Below are 26,613 nucleotides of genomic sequence, written 5' to 3'. Positions count from 1 at the left end.
AAAATACTTAATCAAGCCCAAACCGGACCTAGGTCCACCTTATCTACGACCCAATGATCACGTGAGGGTCCAAATACCTTAATCTCAATCCTAAACCAATTAGGATTCATTAGGAACTTCTAGAAGTCTCTAGAAGCATCTGATTTATCCTTGCCTCGAAAGATAAAGACTTAAGAATTTTACACCGGATAAAACACTTGTTTTTTAATGATTTTAATTCTGATAAAATTAGAATACGTACAGAAATTCGATCAACCCAATTTAATTGGAAGTCGGATTCCGCAAGATTCAATCTTTCAAAAACCATTGTTGAGCGACGGTACCATTGCGGCGCGAATAAGCCTATTGCGCCGCAATGGAACCTGTTTTACTCCAAGTCGAATTCGGACTATTTTTTAATCCTTCGACCCTCGTTTTTCCTTATAAATAGAAGTCGTATTACCTCGTTTTTATTCACCAACAATCATCATCTAATCCTCTGTCTAAGCTAAAAGCTTATTCTCTCTCTCTTTTTTTTCTAGCCTTAGTCTAAACGCATCTCAACACTTTTCTCGACATCATACACCATACCTCGTTTACGAGTCTCGAATACTCCAAGACAATCTCGAAGTTACCTTCGACCTCGACGTGTAAGGTTGATAGTTCTGAGGGTTTGGTCCAAAATCTATATTTCAATTCTTATTTGATTTATTTGGTTTGTTTGATTTATTTCTTTCTTGAAATTTATTAACGTGTGTATTGTTTTGATAGAAAGAGATACGAGGCATCAAAGTAAGTTATTCAATTACTTAATCATTCCTTTGATATAGAAATCATGTTAGGATGTTTATTTTGATTCCTAGAAATCATGTTAGGATGTTTATTTTGATTCTTAGTATCATGTTTAGGGTGTTAATTAATATTTCAAATATCATGTCATGCTTTCTAGTATCATGTTTAGAATAAAGCTTTGATCTTTTTTATTAGTGACATGCTAGGATTTGTTATTAATCCGTTTAGTATCATGCCTAAGATCTTGCTAATCATGTTTTAATAATGTTTCGATGATGTTTTGATTATGATGATGATTGTTGTGTCAATTATTATATGTTTCTTGATTATTCATGATTGATTGTTATTGCTTGATCACACCCCTTCTTGCAGGTTTAAAGGGAATTTACACTTGAAATCACGCCTAATAAGATAATTAATAATTTGATTTAGGTTAATATGATTTTAATTTCAAGTGATCGCCAATAATAGATTTATTTGTGCATTAATACTCAACCAACGTAGATTAAACAGGTTTAGGGCTAACTTGATGTATTCATGTTGATCGGAAAACACACATGAATATCATAAGAATTAAGTAGAGGCCAATTTAGGGCGGGTTCAATCTCTTTTAGGTTGGATTCGTACCATCATCCCTAAATATCAAGTCATGGTTCCGAACCATTATGAAGTTAGTGATCTCCGTGATCGTGAATGGGGTGTAACCTTCATACCCGTGAACGGTTTACTAGTTCCTAAAACTTGTCGGCGACTCTTTTATCTCTAACTTCCTTCCCTTTGGACGCAACCATGCCTAAAAGCATGATCACAGTGGGGCTCAAGGTTGGGTTTGAAAAATTCCCTACAGAACTTCATTTGTAAATTTTCTCAACACTTTGAGGATTTTATTATTATTATTATTATTATTATTATTATTATTATTATTATTATTATTATTATTATTATTATTATTATTATTATATCTCAAAAACAGACAAAGTCATACAACCTACAATAAATTAGTGGAAAGCCGAGATACAATCTGGGCCCCCCACTCCTCTAGATATAGCAAAGCCTACCCTAGTGAAGATATGAGCTGCAGCACGAGCCCCAATGTCTTGCGTCGTCGAGAACCTCTGAACGCGTTTCAGCAAAGCAAAAACCTCATTCTCTAATTCCCCAAGCGAAGAAAAGGAGAAGGAATGAAACCATATCCAAGCAGCCGACAACCAGCTTCATACTTCACCCGCTTCCGATGAGCCGCATCAGCCACAACCTGTCCAGGAACAAAGTCAGATAACCCTGTCTGTGTCAAAGGAGAAGACCCTGTTAAGTCCACACAAACATCGTGACCACGATCCCAAGAATAAAGTAACACATCAGCAGGTCTGAGGGTCCCGTCATTCCCTCCAGACAGCTCTATGTCAACCTCCTTTCTTGCTGAAATCCCAGATTTGTAGCAGATATCAACAAGTGTATCCAGGACATATTTGCTTATCTCTTCATTTGCTTATTTTGTTCTTCTTCAAAATATTCTTATTATAAGGAATTTTCCTACTTATGGCATATTTTTAGACAAAAATAACATTATTCTATCTTTTGATTTTCAGATATTAATGTATTATTAATTGTTATCTACTATCATAAAGTGTATTATAAAATTGCAGGGTTTTTTTTTTTTTTTAATGCTTTAATCGATTATCACCTAATTGAACATAGCAAATGAAGGAAGTATAACAACATAGCTTAACATTATTAACACTTTATCGATGTATGTAATGATGTAAGATAATTTGGTTGATTAAAATGTCATTCTTTTTTATTTTTATCTCCAATACTTTCATATATTATCATATTTCAGGAAAAAATTGATCAAATATCATTAATTGGGGCTATTAATCCTGCTAATTAGGTGTAATACATAATTTTAAATACTTATTTGGATAATAAAAAGAAAATTGATACCAATACATTATTTATTTTAAAAATATTCATATGGTATAGTTGTATTTATTTTATGTTTTATGTTTCATTTCATTATTTATGCAGAATAAGAAATAATATAGATGTAGTTGTATTTTATCTATGTTATTTTAATAAAAAAAATATAAATTTTTTTATATATTGATTAATTTTATTAAATTATAATGCATGGCACGGGACCTAACCTAGTAAGGAACATAACTGAGGCAAAACTAAGCAAAACAAATTTTTTTTTTTTGAAAAAACAAAAGAGCATTCAATAAAATAATTTTGGCAAAATTGGCCTCAATAGCACCAACTATAGGTTGGGTGCAAAGAATTGCATAACCTTAATCGGGTGCACTCCACATCACAAACTAATATGTCATAAATGACATCGAAGGATGGAGATTTAGTAGAAAAAGTGTATTTTTATTATTTTAATATTTTTTTAACCAATTTTCACCCTTTTTTAATCTTCTCTAACTTATTTAATTACTTTAATATACCTAGCACATGCTCCCTAATTACTTTTTACTAACTTATTTTGTAATGACGTTCATGATAAATTGCAACAAATGGATTATGTTTGGCAAAATAAAACAAAATCTAACAACACAAATTAAAAATTCATCCAAACAACACATCAATTTTAACAAATCATCATAACGCCAACTAATATCCTAATTTCATGAAATTATTAAAATAAAAAGAAAGACAAATAACCAAATACATATAATATTCAGCATAAAGATAGAAATTGAATTTCAAAATTTCCAAAGTACAATTTAAAAAATTGTCTTGTGCCGATTATTTGCCTAGGATTTTAGGATTGGTCTTCGTCTTCTTCTGCGTTTACATTTCAAAGAGTAGTATTAATTTTACTAATTGGGGTAATGGGTGAATAATAAAAATAGGGGCTTGTCCTTAGTGCAATAAAGTAATTATATACCTGAGCGAAAATAAAAAAATAAAAATAAAAAAAAGGGTGAAAATTGATTAAATATATTAAAATAATAATAATATGCTTCCTGGCAAAATCTCCGCTCTTCGATGTCTTTCATGATATTTTTTGCACCGAACTTAATAGTTTGAGATGTAGAGTGCACCCAATCAAGATTGTGTTATTCTTTGCACCCAACCTATAGTTGGTGCTCTTGAGGCCAATATTAATTTTCATTTCTACTAAAGTAATTTAGAAGATGATTTAAATCAGGCAAATAAGATAAGCATAATTTTGGACTGGTCCTTTATCTAAATTTGGCGCATAAAACATGCATGAATTGATCTGGTAATATAACTACTAGCTCTATATGCACGTGTTGTGTGCTTAAAGTTCAAATTTTTACCACTTCTTAATCGTCAATATAACAATAAACTCAAATTTAGAAAGTTAACGTAATGGATCTAAAAATATTAAGGTTAAAAATTGAAACAAATAACCATTTTAACTATCAAACATATAAAAGCAAAGGAATCAAATTTTAATTATCACCTAAAGATAGTTTGACATTTATAGAGCATTTTGGAAAAATGAACAATATAGGAAAAGGAAACAATTAAACAAAGAGATTGCTTTTTTTTTTCTTTTTTGTCAATTATGCTTATGTATAACTCATACATTATTGATTATTGTCATATTATATGGCTCCATTCATTTGATTTAATTAGTACGTACTCTTTTATCTCTTTGCTATTTTCTTATTAGAAGTCAAAGTTTATCAACTTTGACTATGAATTCCCTTTGATATATATTAAGGAAAAAAAAACATACTTAGCTTATGTAAGATCTTGTTAGATTTGGTTAAACTTATACTTTTAAAATATCAACCATTTATTCTTTTTACAAATGCACAGTTAAAGATATAAATGGTTAAATATGTTATTTTGGAAATTGCGAAGAAATTAATGAAGCAAACAATTGGGGACAAAGGGAGTGAACTTTTCTTCGTGGAGGTGGATGTACCAAGCATGGTATATCCGAATTTTTAATTTTTTTTTAAAAAAGCGGAATGAACATATAGTTGTTTTGTAAAGAACATATAACTGTTTTGTAAAGAACATATAGCTGTTTTGTAAAGAACATATAGCTGTTTTATAAAGAACATCCAGCTTTATGTTCTTTTTGTATATCTAGAGAACATCCGTACTATTAATATAGAACATGATAATATTATGTAATGAACATTATTTATATTCACCCACCATAATCTAAATACAAAATTCAAAGAACATTTTACAATAAACAATGAACATTATGTCACAAATAAAAGTACATTACACTGACAATCAAAGAACATGGAGATAAAGAATATTATTTAACAATATGTTCTTTTCACTCTAGATATATGTTCATTACATTTTAATAGTATGTTCTTTATACTGTAACTATATGTTCATTACAATTCTATAATGTGATCTTTCAACTTTTTTTTTAATGAAACATATGTACCATGTGCATGGTACATACGCCTCTACAAACTATGCATTGCAGAGGGAGTACATATTAGTTAAGATATTTTAATTTTGAACCTTTTCAAAAGTTTTCTATACGAAAAATATACATAGTAAATTTAATTCAAAAAAAAAAAGGGTTTTTCACCAAATACCCTGATCAATTCTTTAATTCACCATATACCCATAAAATTTTTTAAATTCACCATATACCCTCGAGTTTAACAATAATGTCACCAAATGTCCAAATAACTAACGGATGTCAACTCCATTAGTTATTAATGGTTAATTGTGTCACGTGGCATCATGTGGTTGGTTCTTTTTAAATTACTTAATTATTTATTAAAAAAATTTAAGAAGAATTTTTTTAAAAAATAAAATTAATTTTTTTTCGAATTTTAATTTTGAGGTTTTTTTTTTTTTTTTTTTACTTTTACCACAAAAAAAAAACATGAAATTGTTTTTCACCACCAAAAGTTCTAAAACTTTTATTTTACCACCAAAAAAAATTAAAAATTGTTTTTTACAACCAACCGTCAAAAAAATCGATAAACTTAACGGAATTTTTTTAAATTCTTCGATTTTTGTGCCAAAAACATGTTCTTTAGGGGTTTTGGGGGGTATTTTGTTCCTTTCGTTCCGATTTGAGGTCAAAATTGACAAAAAATGATCATAACTGGCTCGTTTTTCCTACTAAAAGTACCTCAAATTGAGTAAAACACGCAAAACGAGGCATTTCTAATCATGTTTTGTCAATTCTAACCTCAAATTGGACCTAAGGCCAAAATACCCCCTAAACCTGTAAAGTACATGTTTTTGCATACGAAAATCGAAGATTTTTTTTAAACCGTTTGATTTAACGACTTTCTAGACGGTAGATGGTAAAAAAACAATTTTTAGAATTTTTTAGTGTTAAAATAAGAGTTTTAGATGTTTTGGTGGTAAAAAAACAATTTCGTATTTTTTTATGGTAAAGTTCAAAAAATTCTAATTTTAATTTTATAATTTTTAATTTTAAAAAAAAAATTTAAATTTTTTAATACTTAATTAAGTAATTTTTTTCATTTTTTTTAATTTTAATTGTTTTTTAATTATTTTTTATTTTTAATAATTAATTAATTAAATTTTTTTAACATTTTTTAAATTTTTAATCTTTTTTATTTTTTCAAAAATTTTAAATTTTTAAATTTTTTTAAATTTATTATTTTTAATGTTAATTAAGTAATTTTTTTAAATTTTATATTTTTTTATAAAATTTTATTTTAATTTATTTTATTTTTTTAATAATTAATTAAGTAAATTTTAAAAGGAAACGACCACATGATGCCACGTGGAAAACTTAACTCTTAATGACTTATGGATTTGACATCCGTTAGCCATTTGGGCATTTGGTGATATTGCTGTTAAACTCGGGGGTATATGGTGAATTTGTAAAGTTTTATGGGTATATGGTGATTTAACAAATTACTCAGAAGTATTTAGTGAAAAATCCGAAAAAAAAAGAAAATTTCAAAAAAACCACCTTTTATAATTTTTTTTTTGCAAGAAACCTCCTTATATTTTTTTTTTTTTTTTGCAAAGGCATACCTTAATCAAAATTATTTTTTCAAAATCATACCTTACCCCAATCCACCCATGAAACCACCTCCCTCCCCAGCCTCACCCACGAAACCACCTCACTCCCCAGCCCCGCCCACAAAACCACCCTTCTCGGTGTTGACCACCCTAAACACACCCCTTTAACGACGTTGACCACCCTAAACCCTCCTCTATAGCCCTAGCCACCCTTCTCCCCTCCAATGTCAGTGCCGGCACCCCTAGTTGCGCTCCCCAAATCCTAAATTAACGCTTGAACCACCCTAAACCTAGATTTCACGGGGTGGTGGAAAGAAGGGAGTTCGATTTCGTTGGTGGGGATGAGGAGGGGAGGCGGTTTCGTGGGTGGAGCTAAGGAGGGGGTGATTTTGTGAATGGGGCTGGGGGAGGGGGCGGGTTCGTGGGTGGGGTTGGGGTAGTCAACGTCGGAAAATGGGGTTTGCATAAAGGAATGGTTTTATAAAAAAAAAAAAATTAAATAAGGTATGTCTCTGCAAAAAAAAAAAATTATAAAGAGATTTCTTGTAAAAAAATTCTTGTAAAAAGTGGGTTTTTGCAAAATTCCAAAATAAAATAGCATGTTATTATGATTCTATAACTATTAACTACAAATCATTATAGAAATTGAGTATTATTACCCCATGTCTTAATAATCCTTCAACTATTTCTTTCACTTATTAAACCATTCCAAAAACCCCACTTGTCATAACCTCTTTCCAATTAGACTCTTCTTCATGATTGATAGGATTCTTCGCAACCTATAAGAATATTATGACCCCATTTCTCTATAATCTTTTAGCTATTTCTTTCACTTATATAATTGAAAATATTCCACCTTTGCTTCAAAACCACAACACTTTGCTCTTGCTAGCCTGCAGTTTTAAGCAAGACAGAGATTCCATCATTAACGCGGCATTGTTCTTTAATCCAACGATGCAGTTTACATGACATGTGATACTAACAGCACGTGATGTTACGAGTCCATACGAGTATACGACCCTTTTGTAAGAGCAATCGTACAACCGAGTGTAAAGTGCAACCAACATCTACACACTAGGAGTTCCAAATGAACGAAAAAATAGCCTTGGTTGTACCATTCAACCGGTTGTAACATGAGTGTTTAGCTTTCTTAGAGCACTTAAGGCTTTAGGCTCGTGACAGTCGGTTGTGTTTAAAAGTATTTCACTTGATTTTGCACTAAAATAGCGAAGGATAGCTTTAAGCTTGAGTATATGTATCATGGTCTAGGAAAGTGAGAAGCTTGGACGGGTGGTAAGCCAGGAATTTGAGGATATGAGAGCTAGGGTCTTTACAACTGTATATTCAAAGAAGAACCATCTTCATCTTGTAGGTGGCCGGTTGTTAAGGAAATGAGAGCTTAGGGTATTGGATAGAGATAGCGTACCAACGATGTTGAGGATGTATAATTTATGAGAGATCGCAATGAGTTTGTAGAGAACAATTTTGGTGTTTAATTTGGGGAATTTTATGATTAGGACAATGATGAATATGTGAGGAGACTGAGGAGACTTAGTATTCTTTAGTCTTGAGACATAAACTAAGCTAGTTAGCTTCCACAAATTATAATAGTGTGTTTTTCCTCAAAAAAAATTCTTGATAGTAATCTTTAACATTTACACAAAAATACCACAACCTTGATTACAAGTTAAGATATTCTCTTTTGCTCAGCAACAGAAAAAACTTGAACACCTAGTGCGGGTGCCATACAACATATACAAGTATGCTTTTAAACAAATTAATGATTGCTACATTCATTCAGGTATAGATATACATATGCCAATAAGTCGTATAAGGATAAACGACTCATTTACAAACTCATTTTAATAAACCTTTGCTACAGAAAACCTGATACCTATAGACCAATAAGACCATTCCCAATAACTTGTTACACAAACATACCGACAACGACACAAGCATGTATACAGAAATTGTCGCCACCAGCAGGCATAGTGAGTAACCAGGCATATTCCTGTATGTCCACTTCTTCAGACGCTCACACAAACCTAGAACCACAACAATGAAAGATCTCTTTGCTTCCACAGCAGATTAATATCAATACTCAACCACTAAAAGCCGCATAATAAATCATAAACATACTCGAGTGGGCTACTATCTCATTCACAAGAACCTATGCTCCCATTGTACGAGCTATTACTAGCATTGCGACTGTGTAATGACAGACCCCTCATGTGGCCTGATAAAGAAGCGCCATCTCCCTTCTTCTCCTGGAAGAATTTTTCCCTCTCAACATGTTTTGCTGGTGGGGGTGGGATCAAAGTAGCTGAAGGTGGCACCTGCATTTCACGAGATGGTGACTCAAGAGTTAGAGGTCGTATAAGAGGCCGATGCAAAGTTTCTGTTGGCATGGAAGCACTCTGCATTCCAAAGGGCCTCTCTTCTGCACTTTCTTCATCTTCAGGCCTCACCAGTGCTTTTCCTTTCCGAATCCTGAGTAAAGTCCAAGGTCAACAACACAGATTCCAGGACCAAGGAGTCTAGAAAATTAAGATAAACTGCAAAGGCACACACCTACGAGAAAGTTGCGCTGCCTCCTCTTCTTCATCTGTATCTTCATGGTCAGTACGATTGATACGATTTGGTGGGGATGTGGGTTGGCCAACATGATTTTTATGGTTTGATGCCCAAGTGCCCCTAGCCCCATTAATATTATTATTTTTATGGTTTGCTACCCATGTGGCAGTATCCATGTGATTATTATTGCTCAATGGTGGAGTGGGCTGCTTGGGAGGCGCAGGAACATTAGCTGTTGGTCCAGGGCCATCTGAAAGTAGAGCGGCATGCTTTGCTAAAATCCTGCCAAGCTGCTCGTTCAACTCTATAGCCCGAGAGACCAATTTCTCATCTCTGTTTATGAAAAGATGGACATAGTTAAAATCATGAGATGGTTATTCAATGTAATAGCACATAGCAGTTCCGTACATTATAGGAGTTTCCTTGTAGTCATACAGAAAATCGGGTTGTGTTCTGAATTTAGGTGAATAATTATGCATTATTTTAGGAAAAATCATGCAGGTAATAGGTTTGATTTTTCACTTAGCGGCTTTATGTCCCAGCAGCTTTGTGTCCCACCAATTTAAGTTGAAGAACACTGGTACATAGATATATTTATTTTTATAAAAAAAAAAAAAAAATTATCACAATTGGACCTAAACTTTGTTTTCTTTACCTTGTGACATTAATAAGGTATTCTCACTAATACAAATGTTAAATATCTTTATGTTATGACGGATTAGGATAATTAACCATGGTTATTGTATTTTAGCAGATTAAAGCCTCAATTTATTGTCACCCATCAACACCCCATCACCCTCTCCCTCCCTCACACAATAAAACTCATCAATCATCAATTCCATGGTTCCTCTGTACTTCACCAACCTCCACTATTTCTACAATCTTCTCTTATCCTTCTCTCATCTTTTTTTTTTCTCACCAGTCACCACCCTTCTCTCTCCTCACTTAGGGCATACTCATCCACCCCTAGTTGAATAAACCAGAAGAACACATTATATAAGCCTCTATCATAGTATTCTCCTAGATAATTAAAAACAGAATTGTTGGAAAAAATGGATTTGCTAGGGATCAGAGATTTAACCATAAAATTTGGACTTATGGGTAATATCCAGGGATAAGCTTTGAGTGATATCTATGGATAAAGAAGATGAAGATAATCCCATGGCTGATTTGGGGAAGATAAAAACTAATGGTGGAGATGGTGTTGACGGTAGATCTGGTATAGGGGAAAATGGGCATGCAATACGTGAGTGAAAAGGGAACCATTTTTTTTTTCTATTTTCAAAAAAAAGAAAAATAGAACATTTTCAAAAAAAGAAAAATAGAACCATGGTTCACCGTTAACTAAGGTTACATTTGACAGATAATTTATCACGAAACTATCATTAATGTCACAACAACAAAGTGTTGATCCCAAAAAGATGTGGGGTTGGCTAACAATTAGTGACTAAGGCTTTGTCGTCGTCGTGACTTAATGAAAAATCATGAACACAAGGCTACTTGTGATTATGTGAGAAATTATTTTATTTTACTACCAAATATAAAAAGCAGAAACTTAAAGCTACCAATGAGAATTCCCCTTGATTTTTACATCTAAGTAATGGCAGTTTACAAATTCGGGTTCACCACATGATGGATTCCAACGTGAGGGTTATCTAACAAAAATACCTAAAACACATAGTTATATGGTATAATACCCTTTTTATAATAGACTGACAGCTTCAAGAGCAGCACAGGGCACCAACTTAGTGTGAACAGCCTAATAAATTAGCAGTGAAGGTGTGCCATCTTGTAATGAAACATCATTTGTCCAAAAAAAAGTACATATAGTTTCGAGAACAATGAAAGATATACACTCCCTCCATTCCCAAAGAGTTTGACTCATTTTTGCTTTCGGATATTTCAAAAAGTTCAACTCACTTTTGTTTTATTACATTTTTAGCTAACCCTATTACCCCCACACTATTTACAGTATTTCCACCTTTCCACTCACTCCCTTACTCTCTCCACTTATTTCTTACACTCATCCACCTTTTGCTCCATCTCTCATACCTTATCCACCTTTTTCCTAAACCCGTTCACTTCTTACAATTTAGATTAGTAAAACATTCAAGGGGGTAGATCATATGTGAATATAATATTAAAATTGGAATGCATACGGAAAACAAATGATGGAGTCTAAAGCCTTCCAGTAATCCTACTTATAATTGATTTTTTTTTTTATGAGAGGATGACATAGTATTATAGTAATGAGCATATACAACAACAAAACCAAAATTAAAAAACTGGAAACCAGAAACACTACTTAAAATATATACCTGGATGTCATCACAAGGTGCATTACTCTGTCTTTTTGAAATGAACACTGCTCCACAAGATCAAGAGTGAACTCATCCTTCGCTGCCTAAAAGAGAAACACAAGGAGAGCTACAGTCAAACTAGGTTTAAGTAGCATTAATTCCATTTATAGCTAATATTTCTTACACCCTTACCCCGATTACCCTGCACTATATACAGTCAAACCCAGGTGATGAAGTCATGAATGACATAAGAAGCATGCCAAAACATGTAGACATTAAATAAAGAATTCCCCTAGCTTCTTGTTGACTTTTTGAGAATGTATGGTACAATCAAAGTTCCAGATGATAACAGGAGAAAACTTATCAAGTTTATGACAAAGCGACCAATAAAAAGTAGATTGTTACGGATGATAGCCTATAATATATACATCAAGAACACAGAAACTCATCTCTTTTACCTTCTTCATAAGATTAAAATGTCAAAAAACATGCAAACTTGTCTTACAAACTAAACAGATACAACATTTGAAGAAGCCTGTATAGTCTAGGCCAGTGATACAGGATCATGAACGAAATAACAGTCAGTAACATTTTATAGAACAAGGGTACAGCACAGAGTTGAAGGAACAGGCTGGAACAGCCAAAAGAACAATGCTCAAACATGTCAACACTTAACTTAGTAGCAACTGATTCATGACTAATTTTGCCATCAAAGGCAACATTCAGTAGCTCCAAAACCTAGTTTGCATGTCATCTATGTTACTCGGACATGTTATGAGTTTATGACTACTGTAAATGTGTCAGAAATGAGTGTATATCCATGTATTAGGTGTGTCAAGACTCATATTTTGGACATTGGTAATTGGGAAAATTTCCATAAATTAGACACAGGTGTAGGAGCACAGCATATACATATTCTTGATTTAAAATGAGTTCTGCACGTCTTCATCATGTTACATATACATACCACATTTCAGATTGTATTGTTTGCTAAATCATACTAAATTTATGATCTTAAGTCCCATTTGTGAGTATATATCTCACATAATTTTCTCTTTTTTCCCTATCTCTTTAATTCTTTCTTTACAAAGAGGTTGTTCATACCTTCAAGATAATTAGAGTGTCTAACTGATATATAATGTTCCTGAAAAGTATTCTATACCTTTATATGGTTGATAAAGGAACTCAGGTGACATAGTGTGCATGCAGTGCTTGATATCCATGGAAAATAGACTTTTGCAAGGTAAGGAAGTTTGCCTAGACTTTCCCAATAGTGTTAAGTGCTGTAATGCTCAGACTTGGGCCATCACCCTACCGTTGACACGACAAGACCTGGGTGTGGATATGAAATCCAGGTCTGACCCTTAGGAGAGAAAGTAAACTCGTGAGTCACAAACTCTAGATCTAAAATAGGTCAGATCCACCAAAACAAGAGCAGTCAGCATTTGTCCCTGTGTGCAATCTCTCTCTCCCCCCTTTATTTACCTTTTTTTAGAGTAACTGATGAGGTAATCTTAATTACTTAACAAGTTAGTGATAATCTTTTTTCAAGAAAACTATCTTAAAATCTTAACAAGTTCTTTTGATATCTTCAGTGGTAGGCTGGTAGCTCTACTAGTCCCTCCATCCAAAACCCCATGTCCACCTCCCATAGAATTACCTCCACAATACATAACTACAAACCTTTGCAGACACATCCATCAGCCAATATAAGATCTTCAAAATGTTTAAATATTAGCTACATGATATGCTTTCAATTCATGCCACACCTAGTTCTACCTGGTAAAAGTCAATAAGTACATCTCAATCAAGGTCAGCCAAATCATGCAAGCTTCATTCGGGTGTTGACTAGAGCTTCAGTAGTCATTAAAAAAATTGAGGCCAACTAGTATCCTACCAGCCATTTACACTCTGCTTCTTTAGCACAAGTATTTAAAGGCCTTAGAGGCTAGACACTGAAGATGTTTCACTTGTTTTAGATTATAGCATGAAAACTAGAAATGAATATGAAAAATTCTATGCAACCAAAAACATGCTGATCTAATAGACATGTGAGGAATATTTCAAAAGTGATTGATTTCAAGAACTGCAAAAAGATAACACTCAGCAGCACAGCCCTTTCAGTGCAACTTAGGTGATAAATTAAAAAAAGATTCAAGAATTAGACAAGTATCTTTACAAATACATTTCAATTTCAATGGAAGTAATTTAAAGAAACTAACCAAAAATAAATAAAAATAAAAATAGAGGGAAGAGAGAATAAAGGTAACAGGCAGCAAGCAGCAAGCAGAGGTTGTACAGTCTATATATAATATTGCTCTCTACAGATTTTAACAGAGTAAAAAGGATCATACAGCTAACTTGGAGACACTAACTTCAATGGTTGTCCTGGTGCCTAACTATATAATATTTTTGGAGACTGTTGTACTAGTAGGAAAAAACACGAGATAAGTCCCATATCACTCTAGTCACAAATTGCCAGACTCTGGCTAAGCTTATATGAGTTTTGGCTCAGCGCAGAGCTCAGATAGCCTTGAGTTTGTTTGGCCAGTTGATTAAAACTACACTTTGAGATCAGCTTGATTCCTATTTTTTCTCCTCAACTTTATTTGTTTTTGTTAGCATCCTCTAAGATATTTTTTTTACCAACAGTTCAACTATTTATTTCAATACTTTATGGATGAGAAAATAAAAACATACTAACAAAATAAGGTGGAAAAAAAATAAGAAAAGTAAATATTAATACATGCAAAGCCACGTGAGTTGAACCTCACAATGTGCATATTGAGGCCCAACTTGGCTTAGGCTTGGTCAAACCAAGATCAAGCCAAGCTTAGATTGAGGGCTTGACAGAGAGAAATAAAATTTTGCTTAGATGTTAATATTCAAAATGCACATAAAGCTGCTGAGGAATTTGCACGAAAATGTAGCATCCACCGAAAGAAAATGAGTTCAAAAGTACCTCAGGATTTTGAGCGTTGACTGCATCCAGAACTTCTCTTAGAACTTCCAATGCAGCATTAGCCTTTTCAATTATACTGCATAGGCATAAATTTCGAAAGCAATAAGCTTCATGCACCACATTGCTAATACACCACTCTAAAATATTTATATGCATATTATACTAACAATTCACCATGGCAAAGTAACTACTTGGAACACTGACATATTCATGACTTAGATTATTGTTAGATATTTGACAACTATATCAGGAAAACCAAAAGAATGTCAAGCATAATTATGAAGAAAGAGAGTAGTAAATCAATCTACCTGGACCCAGGAGCAGGCTGGGGTTCTTGACGTTCTTCCCTTTTTGGGGCCCTTTCACTGGCTGAGGCGGCAATGCTTCCAACAGTTAGATTACTTTGGCTTGCACTAGAGGAGTTATGGTTAGATGAGACTGCATTAGGCCTTCCAGGAAACTTTACTCCTGCACTCTGAATAAACAGAACTTCTCAGCTCAATTTAAATTCAGAAATCATTATTAGACTACCCAAAAACATTACAATAAATCTCAATCCAGAAAAGGCAGCAAGAAAATATGGGAGCAAGAGAAGTAAAAAAACAAGAACATGTGTGCCAATTGATGAACAAACAAAAGAAAACATACAAAAATAACTACTATTACACAAACAATTTCAAGATGTGAAGGTTCAACCACTAACTCTACAATTCCTTTCCATCTTTTTTTGAACAAACAAAAGAAAACATATAAAAATACCTATTATTACGTAAACATTTCAAGATGTGAAGGTCCAGTCACTAACTCTAGAATTCTTTCCATCTTTTTTTTTTTTTTTTTTTTTTTTTTTTTTTTTTTTTGGAGAGGGGGCATATTCTCACATTTTCTTCTTTAATGTGTGGTGAACAACATTTTTGTATCTCTTGTACCCCTGTTTTTACTAAGAGGAAAATATACAAAAAAGGAAAGATAACCTTCTTCTTCTTGTGCTTGAACGCCTTAATCCCATAAGTGGGATCAGCTATATGAACCAACATGAGGACTTCCGAGGAGGTAACCCATCCTAGTACTACTCTCAATCATTGTGGCTCATGTCAAGCCTCAAAGGACTTCCACATTTTAATATATCACAATAGTACCTCTTCAAGCTACCCCATCTCAACTCTTAGAAAATAAAAAGATGCCCGTGTCTAAGTAACATAGTGTTAGAATCCAACCTCCTACCTATGTTTTAGATACCTTTCTAATGCTTTTCTAGGCTTTTAGTCTAACTTTTCTAGGCTTAGACGCATTTATTGCGTTACTGTGAATCGAGAATCTTGTAAATGCAAATTAAAGCTCTTTAGAGGGCAAGAGATTAATGAAATCCAAAGGCTTTCTACCCGGTGTTGCTTGGCTGTTATACTTGTGTTATGGTTAGACCTTTATAGGTATTGCGTCTTGCTTGCATAATAACCCCCTACTCATTAGACGCAATTAGAAGCTCATGATCAGACCCGCTGGTGCCCGCTTTGACTTGCACGACCGTCACAAGCCCAGACCACCCGTACTTTGTCACCAAATAGACGTAAGCGCCCTTGAGATCCAAACACTCGCTTGTGTTGCTTTGTGCTTACAAGCCCCGTTTCCGCACAAGGCTTGTGACCTTGTCGCCAAAAGGCAAGAGCGCGCCATACACTTGGCTGTGACACATTAACTTTCATCCAATTATGGACGAGTACAATGAAAAGCATCTTCAACAATTACAACCTTAAATTTTCTCGCAAAAATTTTCTTGGTAATTTAACCCTTTCCCTTCCTCTTCCCCCTCCCCATCTCAAATATGCCGACTTTCTCTTATTGTTCCAACCTTCCATGTTAGTTTTTCCCCTAACACATGCTGATGTGTCCCACAAACTTAGGAACTTATTAACTTTACATTAAATTTTTTCAACCTCCACATAAAGGCTTTACTATGAGAAAATTTTGTATTTTACCACCGACTAAATACACATATTTTGAAATTCCACCCAAATTTTTTTTTATTTTAAATTACCACCCATTAAAGTAAATAAATATTTAAATCACCACCTTTTGCCTCTTTTCGGTCATTTTTAATTGTACCAAGAACCCTAATTTCAAAAAACCCCAAATTTAATTGTACCAAGAACCCTAATTTCACAAAGAATTGAGCTCGCCTAATTGTGACTTCAGTGTCTGCACTTGTGTAAAATTTCAGAGAATTTGAAGGTAATTGTTTTCGAATTTGTGGAAGAGTTTGAGAGTAGTTTTATAGAACAAAATCGAGGGCAAAAAACAAAAATAGGGTCAAATTAGTCGTTAATAGCCGTTATGTTGGCCCCACAGCCAGAAAAATGACCGGAAAAAGGCAAAAGGTGGTGATTTAAATATTTATTTAGTTTAATGGGTGGTAATTTAATATAAATAAAATTTTGGGAGGTAATTTCAAAATGTGTGTATTTAGTGGGTGGTAAAATACAAAATTTCCTTACTATGATTCATGCCAAATTGCCAAGTGACAAAAGTAGGGCTATAATCTATTAAGGGTTGAGTATAATAAAGAATCTACACGAGTTAATAGAAAATAAAGAATCTACACAAGTTAATAGAAAAGAAAGAATCATACAAAGAAAAGCCACAAGAAAAGAAAAGGATATGATGTGTGACATAAGGATACAATTATTGGCAGGGCCAGGATTTCAAACTTGGTACAGCACTATCTAATACAATAATTAGTACTTCGAAAGCCAACAACTTGTTCCTTAACTTCGGTTGATTAAAAATAACACAATTCTAACTGTGGCATATAATAAACTAACTTGTGGGTTCAAAAACAATTAGACTCACTCAGTGGCGTATTCAGGATTTCAAAATACGGTGTGCACAATTGTAACATTTGAACATGATAAACCATCGTATAATTCTAAGCAATAAAAGTTTATTATAAGTTATTAAGTTATACAGTACTAAGTACAAGATATATAAAACCTTAAAATAAATTCTAAACTAAACTTCTTTAAATATCAAATTGCCCATTATAACTATTACATATTTAATTATTTTCTTTCACATATATTTCATGCTTTTTAATATGAGTCTATTCATTATATTTTATATCAATTTTTTTTTGGTAAAATTTATTGTCACTATAATTATTTAACAACCGTGCATTACACGGGATTTAATCTAGTACAGTATCAAGTATAAGATATATAAGACCTTAATAAAATCAAAAAAAAAAAAAAAAAAATCCAATACAATTTAAATTAAAAAATTATATTGTAAAGTAAAAATATACAATTTACAAACTTCCCCTTTTTACCCACCCTTTCACGTTATGAGGTGATGTTTCCTTTATTTAAAAAAAAAAAAAAGAAAATCTCTTGCATACCCTTGGTGTGTATTGTATCCGCCTCTGACAACACCTTAGTCCGGAACTCCAAAGTCCAAACCACATATAATGACTGAAAGATGCGATTACTTTATACCAAGAAATGAATTTAACCTTGAAGCATCGCTTAGGCAGAGTTTTCTATCTTCCCAATTTTTGAGAACAAAGCATCTAAAATAATCTTAAACAATCCTCCGAGGACAAGGGGGGAGTATGAATATGAGAGGCTTACAATTTATTGCAAAAAGCAGTAGGTAATCTAAAGCAATACTTCAAAAATCAAAAAAGTTCACACACCTTGCACATTCATACACTATTAATTGACATGTTTCACAACCATTTTTCTTAGGGCTTAGATGAGACCTGGGGGGGGGGAGAGAAAAAAAAAAAAAACCCACCATATACCAGCAAAAAGCCATACAGTTCAGTTCAACTCTTATAACTGCTTTGAATAATATAAGACTTGACAAATTACAAGCTGGAAATGCATGCATGTATACCTACCACCAACTCATAGTAAGCATTGTAGTATTGAGGAAACTTTCCAGTCGCTCCGCCAACTGATGTTTGTGTTGCATCCAGAAGAAGGAATATCCTTTCTCGCACTGGTAAATCAGACTGCATAACAGGAGACAAGAAAGTGAGATCATGCATAAATAGACTATCAAAATTATTGCTTTCCATCAGCCTGTCTGGTTGAGAGAAAAATATACAAGAAGTGATAAATACCTTTTTCTTCACGATTTTAACTAAAATAGGGAGAAGACCTGCTTCAATCACCAGCTTATGAACAGCCTCACCAATATTGTTCATCAACATCTCTAACAGCTGAAAGTTCCAACAACAAACCAATAACCAAACCATTTTTAAAGATGTTCTCTTTTCATAACAACAATTGAAAGAGCATGCATCATTATCTTTACACGACACATACACAAAAAAACCAACAATAAAGTGTCCAAACATGTAAGGAAATGCAATGATGAATCCTGAAAGAACTGTTTAGCTCTACCTACCATAACAGCATATAGCTGAGCATTTGAACTTTTACTACCCAAGCGCTTTTTGATCGTTTTCATCACATCCTTTGCTTGCCTATACAGAATAATTGCCCAGACATTAACACACTTTAGCTGATGGAAAGAACAGAAATCACCAGAGAAGAGAGGTGCACTAAAGACCTCAAAATTTTGTAAAAAACAGATACATTATATTCAGCTAGCATATTTGCCTTCATCAAGCACAAGGATCCTAGGCACAAACTGTACAAGTGATTGGTAAGTCCAGCCTAAACTATAGTGTATCAGCCATATGCTTGCGAAATTTATTCCCACCTCATCATAGACAGTTTCCTCGTGAAAAAAGACTAAATCACAAATATATAAATAAATGACTGATTGATTATTCAATAGAGATGTTACTTAAATTAGCAACTGGCTTCTAACATCACCTACTACTGGTAAAAGTTAATAGCTTACATATTAAAATATAGAATATAACTCAATACAAACCCAATGGTCACCAAGAGAACACCAAAATCCGGTCTAAGAATTCAGATGATGACACAATGAAGAACTTAGAGTGAAAGTACTATCGATTTTTTCGTTTACACCCTGAACCTGGAACTTCTTATCAAGACAAAAGAGTATACAAAATCAGAAAACAGATACATGAACCCTCTGATGATGGTGAGGATGTTTCCATAGGTGCATTGAATTTAAAAGAAACCAATCTTACTTTAAGATTAAAATTGTCTTCCAACTCTGTGAAATAGATATTAATTGTTTTCTAGGCTATCAAGTCATTGGCCAATGACTCACTTACCTCCCCCCTCCCCCCCCCCCCCCCCCCCCCCCCCCCCCCCCCCACCCATATTAAATCATAAACAATTAGCTAATTCTTGTATCATGTTACTGATATGCTGTAGAGCAACTTTCTGCTTGTAAAGTCATACAGAACCAGAAAATAAGGGGGAAAAATATAGCTCAAGAAAAGGCAAAAATCCCAATGTGAATGAAAAATAGCTCAGATAGAGATCATAGTTGTAAACAAAGCCAAAGCAAGCAGAACAAAGCCTCAACATAAACAGATGGGATCGACCAAGGAGACACTTTCTCAATTATATGCTAAAGATTAGCCTTTATACCGGATGCTGGCTACCTAATCCGGGACTCATTAATTATTAAAAATACAAGTCTACAATTCTCTCTTACAGCTTCTATAGCAATAGCACCTTAATCTAGCTTAGCACCACCTCTGTTAACATGAGCAGAGAATATAAAGATCAAGACTAAGGATCTATAGATCGCTGAAACATATGGACAAAAGGATCAGTCTACTGCTTCCTGTAGACATGCATATAACCTCAAACTCTTGTAGTGTCACAGTTACCAACTTTTTTGTATCAACAAACACACACACACCTTCAAAGAAACATGCTCCAGCAGAAGAATGAGAGTGTTTACAAGTACTAGATATTAAAAGTCAAAACAAAAACTTTGAGTAACAGATTAGATGTATTTTTCTTGATAAACTCTCTTAGCAGTTATAATCTTCATGCCCCAAACTTGTAACTACATAGGTCAATAAAAAGATTTCATAATTGATTGTATGCCAATAATAGAAGATAAAGTTTAATTTAACAGGATATACCTCTGATCATGAGCAACTATTTCACATATCTCAATGTTTTTGGCCCAGTCGACTTCAGTTAGTTTGTCACTTGTAGCAATATTTACAAGCTCAGAAGCCATAGTCATCTCCAATAAGTTTTGAGTCTGCCAACAAAAGGAAAAACTTTCAGAAGTCCTTTTTCATCTAACAAAGTTTCAGAGTGACATTTCATAAAAGGAGATCAGCATGTATATCAATACTTGGCAGCACAAGTTAACTGAACTTTTCAACTTCAAAATAAAAAACAAAATAAAACTACTTCATGCAATATCAATATTTGGACCAAACTGCAGACACGAGTCATGTTACTGGATCACATAGACTTGGCCATGGTGGATTTTGAGTCATTAGATAAAACATGTAGCTTTGTTTTCCATCTAATTCAATTTCATGCACATTTCTGATATAATAAGGGAAAGACAGACTAACAGAACCATCCATAAAGCCATAAAAAAGAGCATGATAGTGATAGACTGATAATTTCAGATGGCAAACGCAAACAATAAAGCGGGTTTTATGGCCGTAACTTAACCCAGCTCACCTAACCTAAATCTAGTACTTGTAACTAACAACTACATGCATATGATAACAACAGACAATGATAGTGTAACTCGTCAACAAACATGCACTGCATACATTTCTATCAACCAAAAAAAAAACAATGATTCTTAACAAGATCGCACGAAAGAAAAGGAATTTAGAGGCACAATACCAATTCATGGATGATACCAATAATAGTGAAGTAATTTACCTATCAACAGTCTGTGCAGCCTCGAGAGCACTTAGAAACATACGCCTATCCCAGCTACACTGGAAAGATAAAAATACTTAATATGATTTCCAACAATACCTCGCGAATCCAAATGTTGTTTTCTTTGAAAAGTTAACAATTCAAACACACAAATAATACAAAGTACTTCCTCCATTCTCAATTAATTGCAACGACGTGGGAATGCAAAAAAGAGGAATCCATCAACCAATTAAAGCAACGCTACAATTATTTTACAACCACCCAAAAAGGAAAAAGCTGCGATTAGAAGAAAACGGAGGAAGTATTTACATTAGCTTCGTATTATTATTAACAAAACACATACTTATATTAGAACATTAAATTCCACTTGATCACCTAAACACCCACGTCCATAAACCCCAAAATAAACCAAAAACAACATCAACAAAGTATACTTACTACTTACTTTCAATCATTCCATATACCACACTCCTCTCAATATACCCATTGCCAAAATTACAAGCAAAGTTAAACAAAATCATTCTATTCCATGAAAATTAAAAAAAAAAAAAAAATGATACACAGAAGCTTAACACAGAAACATTAAGAAATAATCCAGCTTAATAACATCCATCAAACGCGTGATTTTATCATTCATTTCTAACAAATATTTATACTAAACAATAAAATATAAATACTCCGAACGAATATACAATACGGAGTATTAATAGTTAGCCCTTACGACTGCCTATATCAAATCCGTAAACTAGAATACAAATACAAATGACGAATCCGGAAACTAAAATTGATAAAATGATGAAAACTTACAAGAGAATTAAAGAATGGCGGAGATCAGAAGGAAATGAAGCATTAACTAATGAAGAGAATTTCAGGAGTTGAAGAAGAGAATCTTGAGAAGGGTTTAAGATTACAGAAAGTGAAAGGGAAGGAGTCAGGAGAGAGAATTATTGCAATTTTTTACAGTAAATGTCCAGCACCGCCACGAGGACGACAGCGCCTTTAACTACTTTTTTTTTTTTTTTTTTTTTTTTTTTGTGCTGTATTTTGGTGGGCACTAGCACTACAAATCCGAATACACATACGAAATACTCACTATTCTTATTTTTTCCATTTGACTTTTCACTGTCTTCAAAACACATGTTAAAACGTACGGAGTATATATTTTCATTTTCAAACACGTAAAAACTATAAAAACATAATATTTAATAAAGTTTATAATGTTATGAATCTAACAAAATCTCACATAATTATATTATCTCTTATAGATTAACAGTAATTTATGATTAAAGTTTGTAAAGTTTGATCCGAAAAATGACAATGGGGCAAAAATAAAGGGATGGATGGAGTATTATTCTTCTTACTCCGTAATCAAGAGGTTGGTGAATAATTTTTCATGACTTTAATATCACAAGTTCAAGCCCCAACAATTACATTTATTTGAGAGTAAGGGCTTAGAATAACTAGCCCAATTTTTTTTTTCTTGACAGGAAAAAAAATAAAAAAATAAATAAAAATTGGGTTAGTTTCTAAACCCTTACTTCCAATTTGACTAGGCACAATTTTTACATAGTAACATTTTGAGTTATTAAAACATCAAAATGTCAAGCGCTCAAGCCTATTGTTACGATTAATTAGAAATTGAGGGAGTGTTTAGGAGTTTCACTTGACTTTAAATGTAGTATTACGTACTAGTTAAGATATTAATAAATTGTATTATTACCTCTGTATTTTATTACTTGCTTCATTTCTCCATCCGCGAAGTTTTACGAGGTATAGTAGAAAGTAATAAAATAGGATAGAAGTGGGGTTGGTTGAAGAATAAATAAATCTTTAAAAGAGCAAAAGTGAGTATAAGTGGAGAGTAGAGAGAATATGGAAAATATTAAAATATGATAATGAAGGGACCACTAGTGGGGAGGAAAACAGTAAAATACTATGTTAGTGCTCGTACGATGCACAGATTTCACAAAAAAATTTGCGTGAATTAAAGTTGTATATTATTGAAATAGTTTAAAATCAATACGTAACTTACTACTACTACTACAATAATAATAATAATAATAATAATAATAATAATAATAATAATAATAATAATGTTTGATACTTCATTCCTTAATTAAATGGTACGTAGGAAGTGAAAAAGAAAAACAAACAAAATAAGGGATATGATATGATGAAATGAGATGAAATTAAATAGAGAAAAGAGAGTTTAGTTCGATAGTCAAAGCAATCTTGCGATCTTTTGGGGAAAAGAAAATAGTTAATCAATTTATTTCTCCCCAACATAATATAAATTGCATCTCATTAAATATGACCAAATAGGAAATCATATTATATAAATATTCTTTTAAAAGATTTTGGCAAGTAAAGATACGAATTATAACATATTTAGAATAAATTTTGAGTTCATTGTGTATATATAGAAGATATTAAAAGACCAATAATAAATCAAATTATGTAAATAACATTTTGGCAGGAAAAGAGAGAAGATATTTTGGAGGGAAAATATTACACCAGGAATACACACGTGTTATTCCTGTTGTCTGTTTTATTCTTATACTAGGTTAAGTCCCATGTCATGCACGGTCATAATTATAGTTTACAACAAATAAATTATAAATTACGGTGTTAATTCAACAATAATTTATCCAAAAATAATATTTGTAACAAAATAACTTGAATTGGTTGATTGATTAAATACGTTATACAATACAGTTATTGTTTGATTGATAGATTGATTGATATTACAATACATTACAATACCTTATTTTTAATCTATGTTAGTATTTTTGTAACTAAAAGTTTCCTAGTATATATAGTAGAATATATGTAAAAAAAATTAATTGAGTATAATTGGATTAAATACGTTGTCAAAATGGAAATAAGTATTATTGTAGGTTATAAAATGGATGTCACTAAAATTTGGGAAAAAAATAAATAAATAAAAGGAAAGAAACAAAGGCGGGAAAATTTTTTAACCAGAAAATGACAAGTCTCATTTCTAGTTTCGTCTTTAGTATAAAGTTATTGATGCGTAGTATATGATTTTGTTCGATTGTTCTTATAAAAGTTATATTTAAGATACAAAGTATGCCACCAAAATGATTTTTCTTCTTTTATTAAAATAATTTTTATTGTCAAATGATAAAAATAGGAGAAAAAAAATTGATAATATTATAATAATCTTGGATAATAATATATTATAATACCTTATTTTTAATCTATGTTAGTATTTTTGTAACTAAAAGTTTCCTAGTATATACAATACTATATATGTAAAAAAAAAAAAAAAAAAAAAATTTAATTGAGTATAATTGGATTAAATACGTTGTCAAAATGGAAATAAGTATTATTGTAGGTTATAAAATGGATGTCATTAAAATTTGGCTAAAAAAAAGGCGGAAATTTTTTAACCAGAAAATGACAAGTGTCATTTTTGGTTTCGCTTTTAGTATAAAGTTATTGATTTTTTGTTATTTGCATTTCCTTTAATTTTTGTAATATTATTTTATTAATTGAAAAATAAATGAATAATGCTTCGCATAACTATATAAGAGAAGTAGACTAATTATTTTCTATCTCCGTAGGGAAAAAACTAAAATTTTCTTGTTATATCATTCGCTTTAGAAACTACAATCTAATACATGTTTTACCCGTTGCATTCACCAAATCTATATACATGATAATAACCATATATTTGACCCACCAGTATTGTATATGATATATGGAGTAATGTTTATAGTTAGGAATTAATATATATGGAGAATATTTTAATTTAGATTTGGGAAATATGTGAATAAAAAATATCATAATTATATGAAATGATGAATATTGTATATAATTTATAAAAGGTAGTTGATGGTGGCATTGACAAAAATTAGAAAAAAATAATTAAAAAAAGGGAGGGGGAGTTTTGGAGGGAATATACAGTACCAAGAAGTGACATGTGTCATTCTTGGTGTCTGTTTTAATATTATGTTATTTATGTTATTGATATTAATGATAATTAAATGTTTCCAAAAAAGAGAATGGAGCAGTGATAAAATACGGCCGCAAAAGGAAAGTGGAGCAAGTAATAAAATACGGAGGGAGTAATAATATATAATGGGGTTGATAAAAAATACAAGTATGAAAATATTGGAGATGATAAGATTGGGACCATGAAAAAAAAAAAAAATTGTATTATCTTTTAGCAAAAAAAAAAAAAAATAAAATAAAAACATTTTTTCCCCCATATTTAGGGCCATTCACTGGACCGAAAACCAAAAATTTGAATTTCAAAACCAAAGACATGACTGGTTAAGCTAGAACTAGATTGGGACCGTATAAAAAAAATCGGTCCGATTTTAGAATATTTTTAGAAAAATATTCAAAATTTTAAATAATATTATAAAAAACCTCGAAAAAAATACACGAAAAACAATTTGTTAAGTGTTTTTTTTTTACTCTAATACGGAATACAAAAAACTCATAAATTAAAGTTTTCCTAACGTATTTAAGATAATCTTGATCATTTTTAAAGATTTTATGCATATTTTCAAGCAAAAAATTAAAACTCGATTCTTTAAAAGAAGGTTTTGGACCGAATCGGACCAAAGACCGGAAAAAATTATTTCTCGACTTAGAGATTGGACTGTTTAATTTGGTCCAGTCCATTTTTCAGTCCAAGCCGGAAAAAGTTATGTAGAAGTAACATTTTACTAGTATGATAAAACACTAGGAGGAAAAAAAAAATGTATATTCCCTTAGTTTCATTTAAACTAATCCATTTAATACATGGTTAATTAGTTATATATATATTCACTTAGTTTCATTTAAACTACTCCATTAATATATGGTTAATTGGTTATATAAATTCCCTCGTTTTGAGGGGGCTTTCCAGAGAGAGCTTCTTTTTAGGAAAAGCATCCTTCTCTAAAAATGGTCATTTTTACCGTCACTCCTTCGTTTTCTTTCCACCGCCAATCATCATAAGCCTCTCTTCTTCTTCGTTTACTTAATGGGTTGATAGATCTCAATCTTCTTTAGACTTTTATTAACTTTTCTTGGCTTTGCTTTAGAGGCCATTATTTTTGTTCAATATATATAAATTTAAATATATATAATTTAAGCAAGTATTCTTGCTCTTGATTGGCTTTTAGCCCTGTACCTCACATCTAAAGTTGTGTATGCCAGTTTTTTATGCTCTCTTATAGTCCTTGCCGTTGGTAGTTTTGTCAAG

The 26,613-nt window shown here is 32.3% G+C and overlaps 1 protein-coding gene across 2 annotated transcripts; it reads right to left on the bottom strand.

The window, feature by feature from the left end:
- Positions 1-8,407: 8,407 nt before the first annotated feature.
- Positions 8,408-22,515, bottom strand: LOC110700136 (TOM1-like protein 5). Of its 2 annotated transcripts, none has more exons than XM_021877626.1 (11): positions 22,200-22,515; positions 21,393-21,451; positions 20,621-20,745; positions 18,985-19,063; positions 18,698-18,796; positions 18,473-18,586; positions 14,886-15,052; positions 14,578-14,653; positions 11,634-11,719; positions 9,313-9,648; positions 8,408-9,231 (listed from the first exon to the last, which is right to left on the bottom strand). In XM_021877626.1, exons 3-11 carry the CDS (start codon positions 20,725-20,727, stop codon positions 8,898-8,900), a joined length of 1,398 nt encoding a protein of 465 aa, XP_021733318.1. In that variant the 5' UTR covers positions 20,728-20,745; positions 21,393-21,451; positions 22,200-22,515; the 3' UTR covers positions 8,408-8,897. The 2 variants fall into 2 exon arrangements, with proteins under 2 accessions (XP_021733318.1, XP_021733319.1); XM_021877627.1 differs by having other exon boundaries at positions 21,393-21,446.
- Between the last annotated feature and the right edge of the window lie 4,098 nt (positions 22,516-26,613).

The sequence above is a fragment of the Chenopodium quinoa genome, unplaced genomic scaffold, assembly GCF_001683475.1.
Source record: "Chenopodium quinoa cultivar QQ74 unplaced genomic scaffold, ASM168347v1, whole genome shotgun sequence".
In the NCBI taxonomy this organism is placed as follows: Eukaryota; Viridiplantae; Streptophyta; class Magnoliopsida; order Caryophyllales; family Amaranthaceae; genus Chenopodium; species Chenopodium quinoa.
The sequence above is the reverse complement of the archived record's forward strand: the minus strand, read 5'-3'. Positions and strand labels throughout refer to the sequence as shown.

Excerpts from the sequence above, each read along its gene's own strand:
- LOC110700136 (XM_021877626.1), bottom strand. The coding sequence starts at position 20,727 with ATGACTATGGCTTCTGAGCTTGTAAATATTGCTACAAGTGACAAACTA. Across the intron at positions 18,587-18,697 it reads TTAAAATCGTGAAGAAAAAG|TCTGATTTACCAGTGCGAGA; the intron begins GTATTTATCACT and ends CCTGTTATGCAG. Across the intron at positions 14,654-14,885 it reads CAGCCTGCTCCTGGGTCCAG|TATAATTGAAAAGGCTAATG; the intron begins GTAGATTGATTT and ends ATGCCTATGCAG.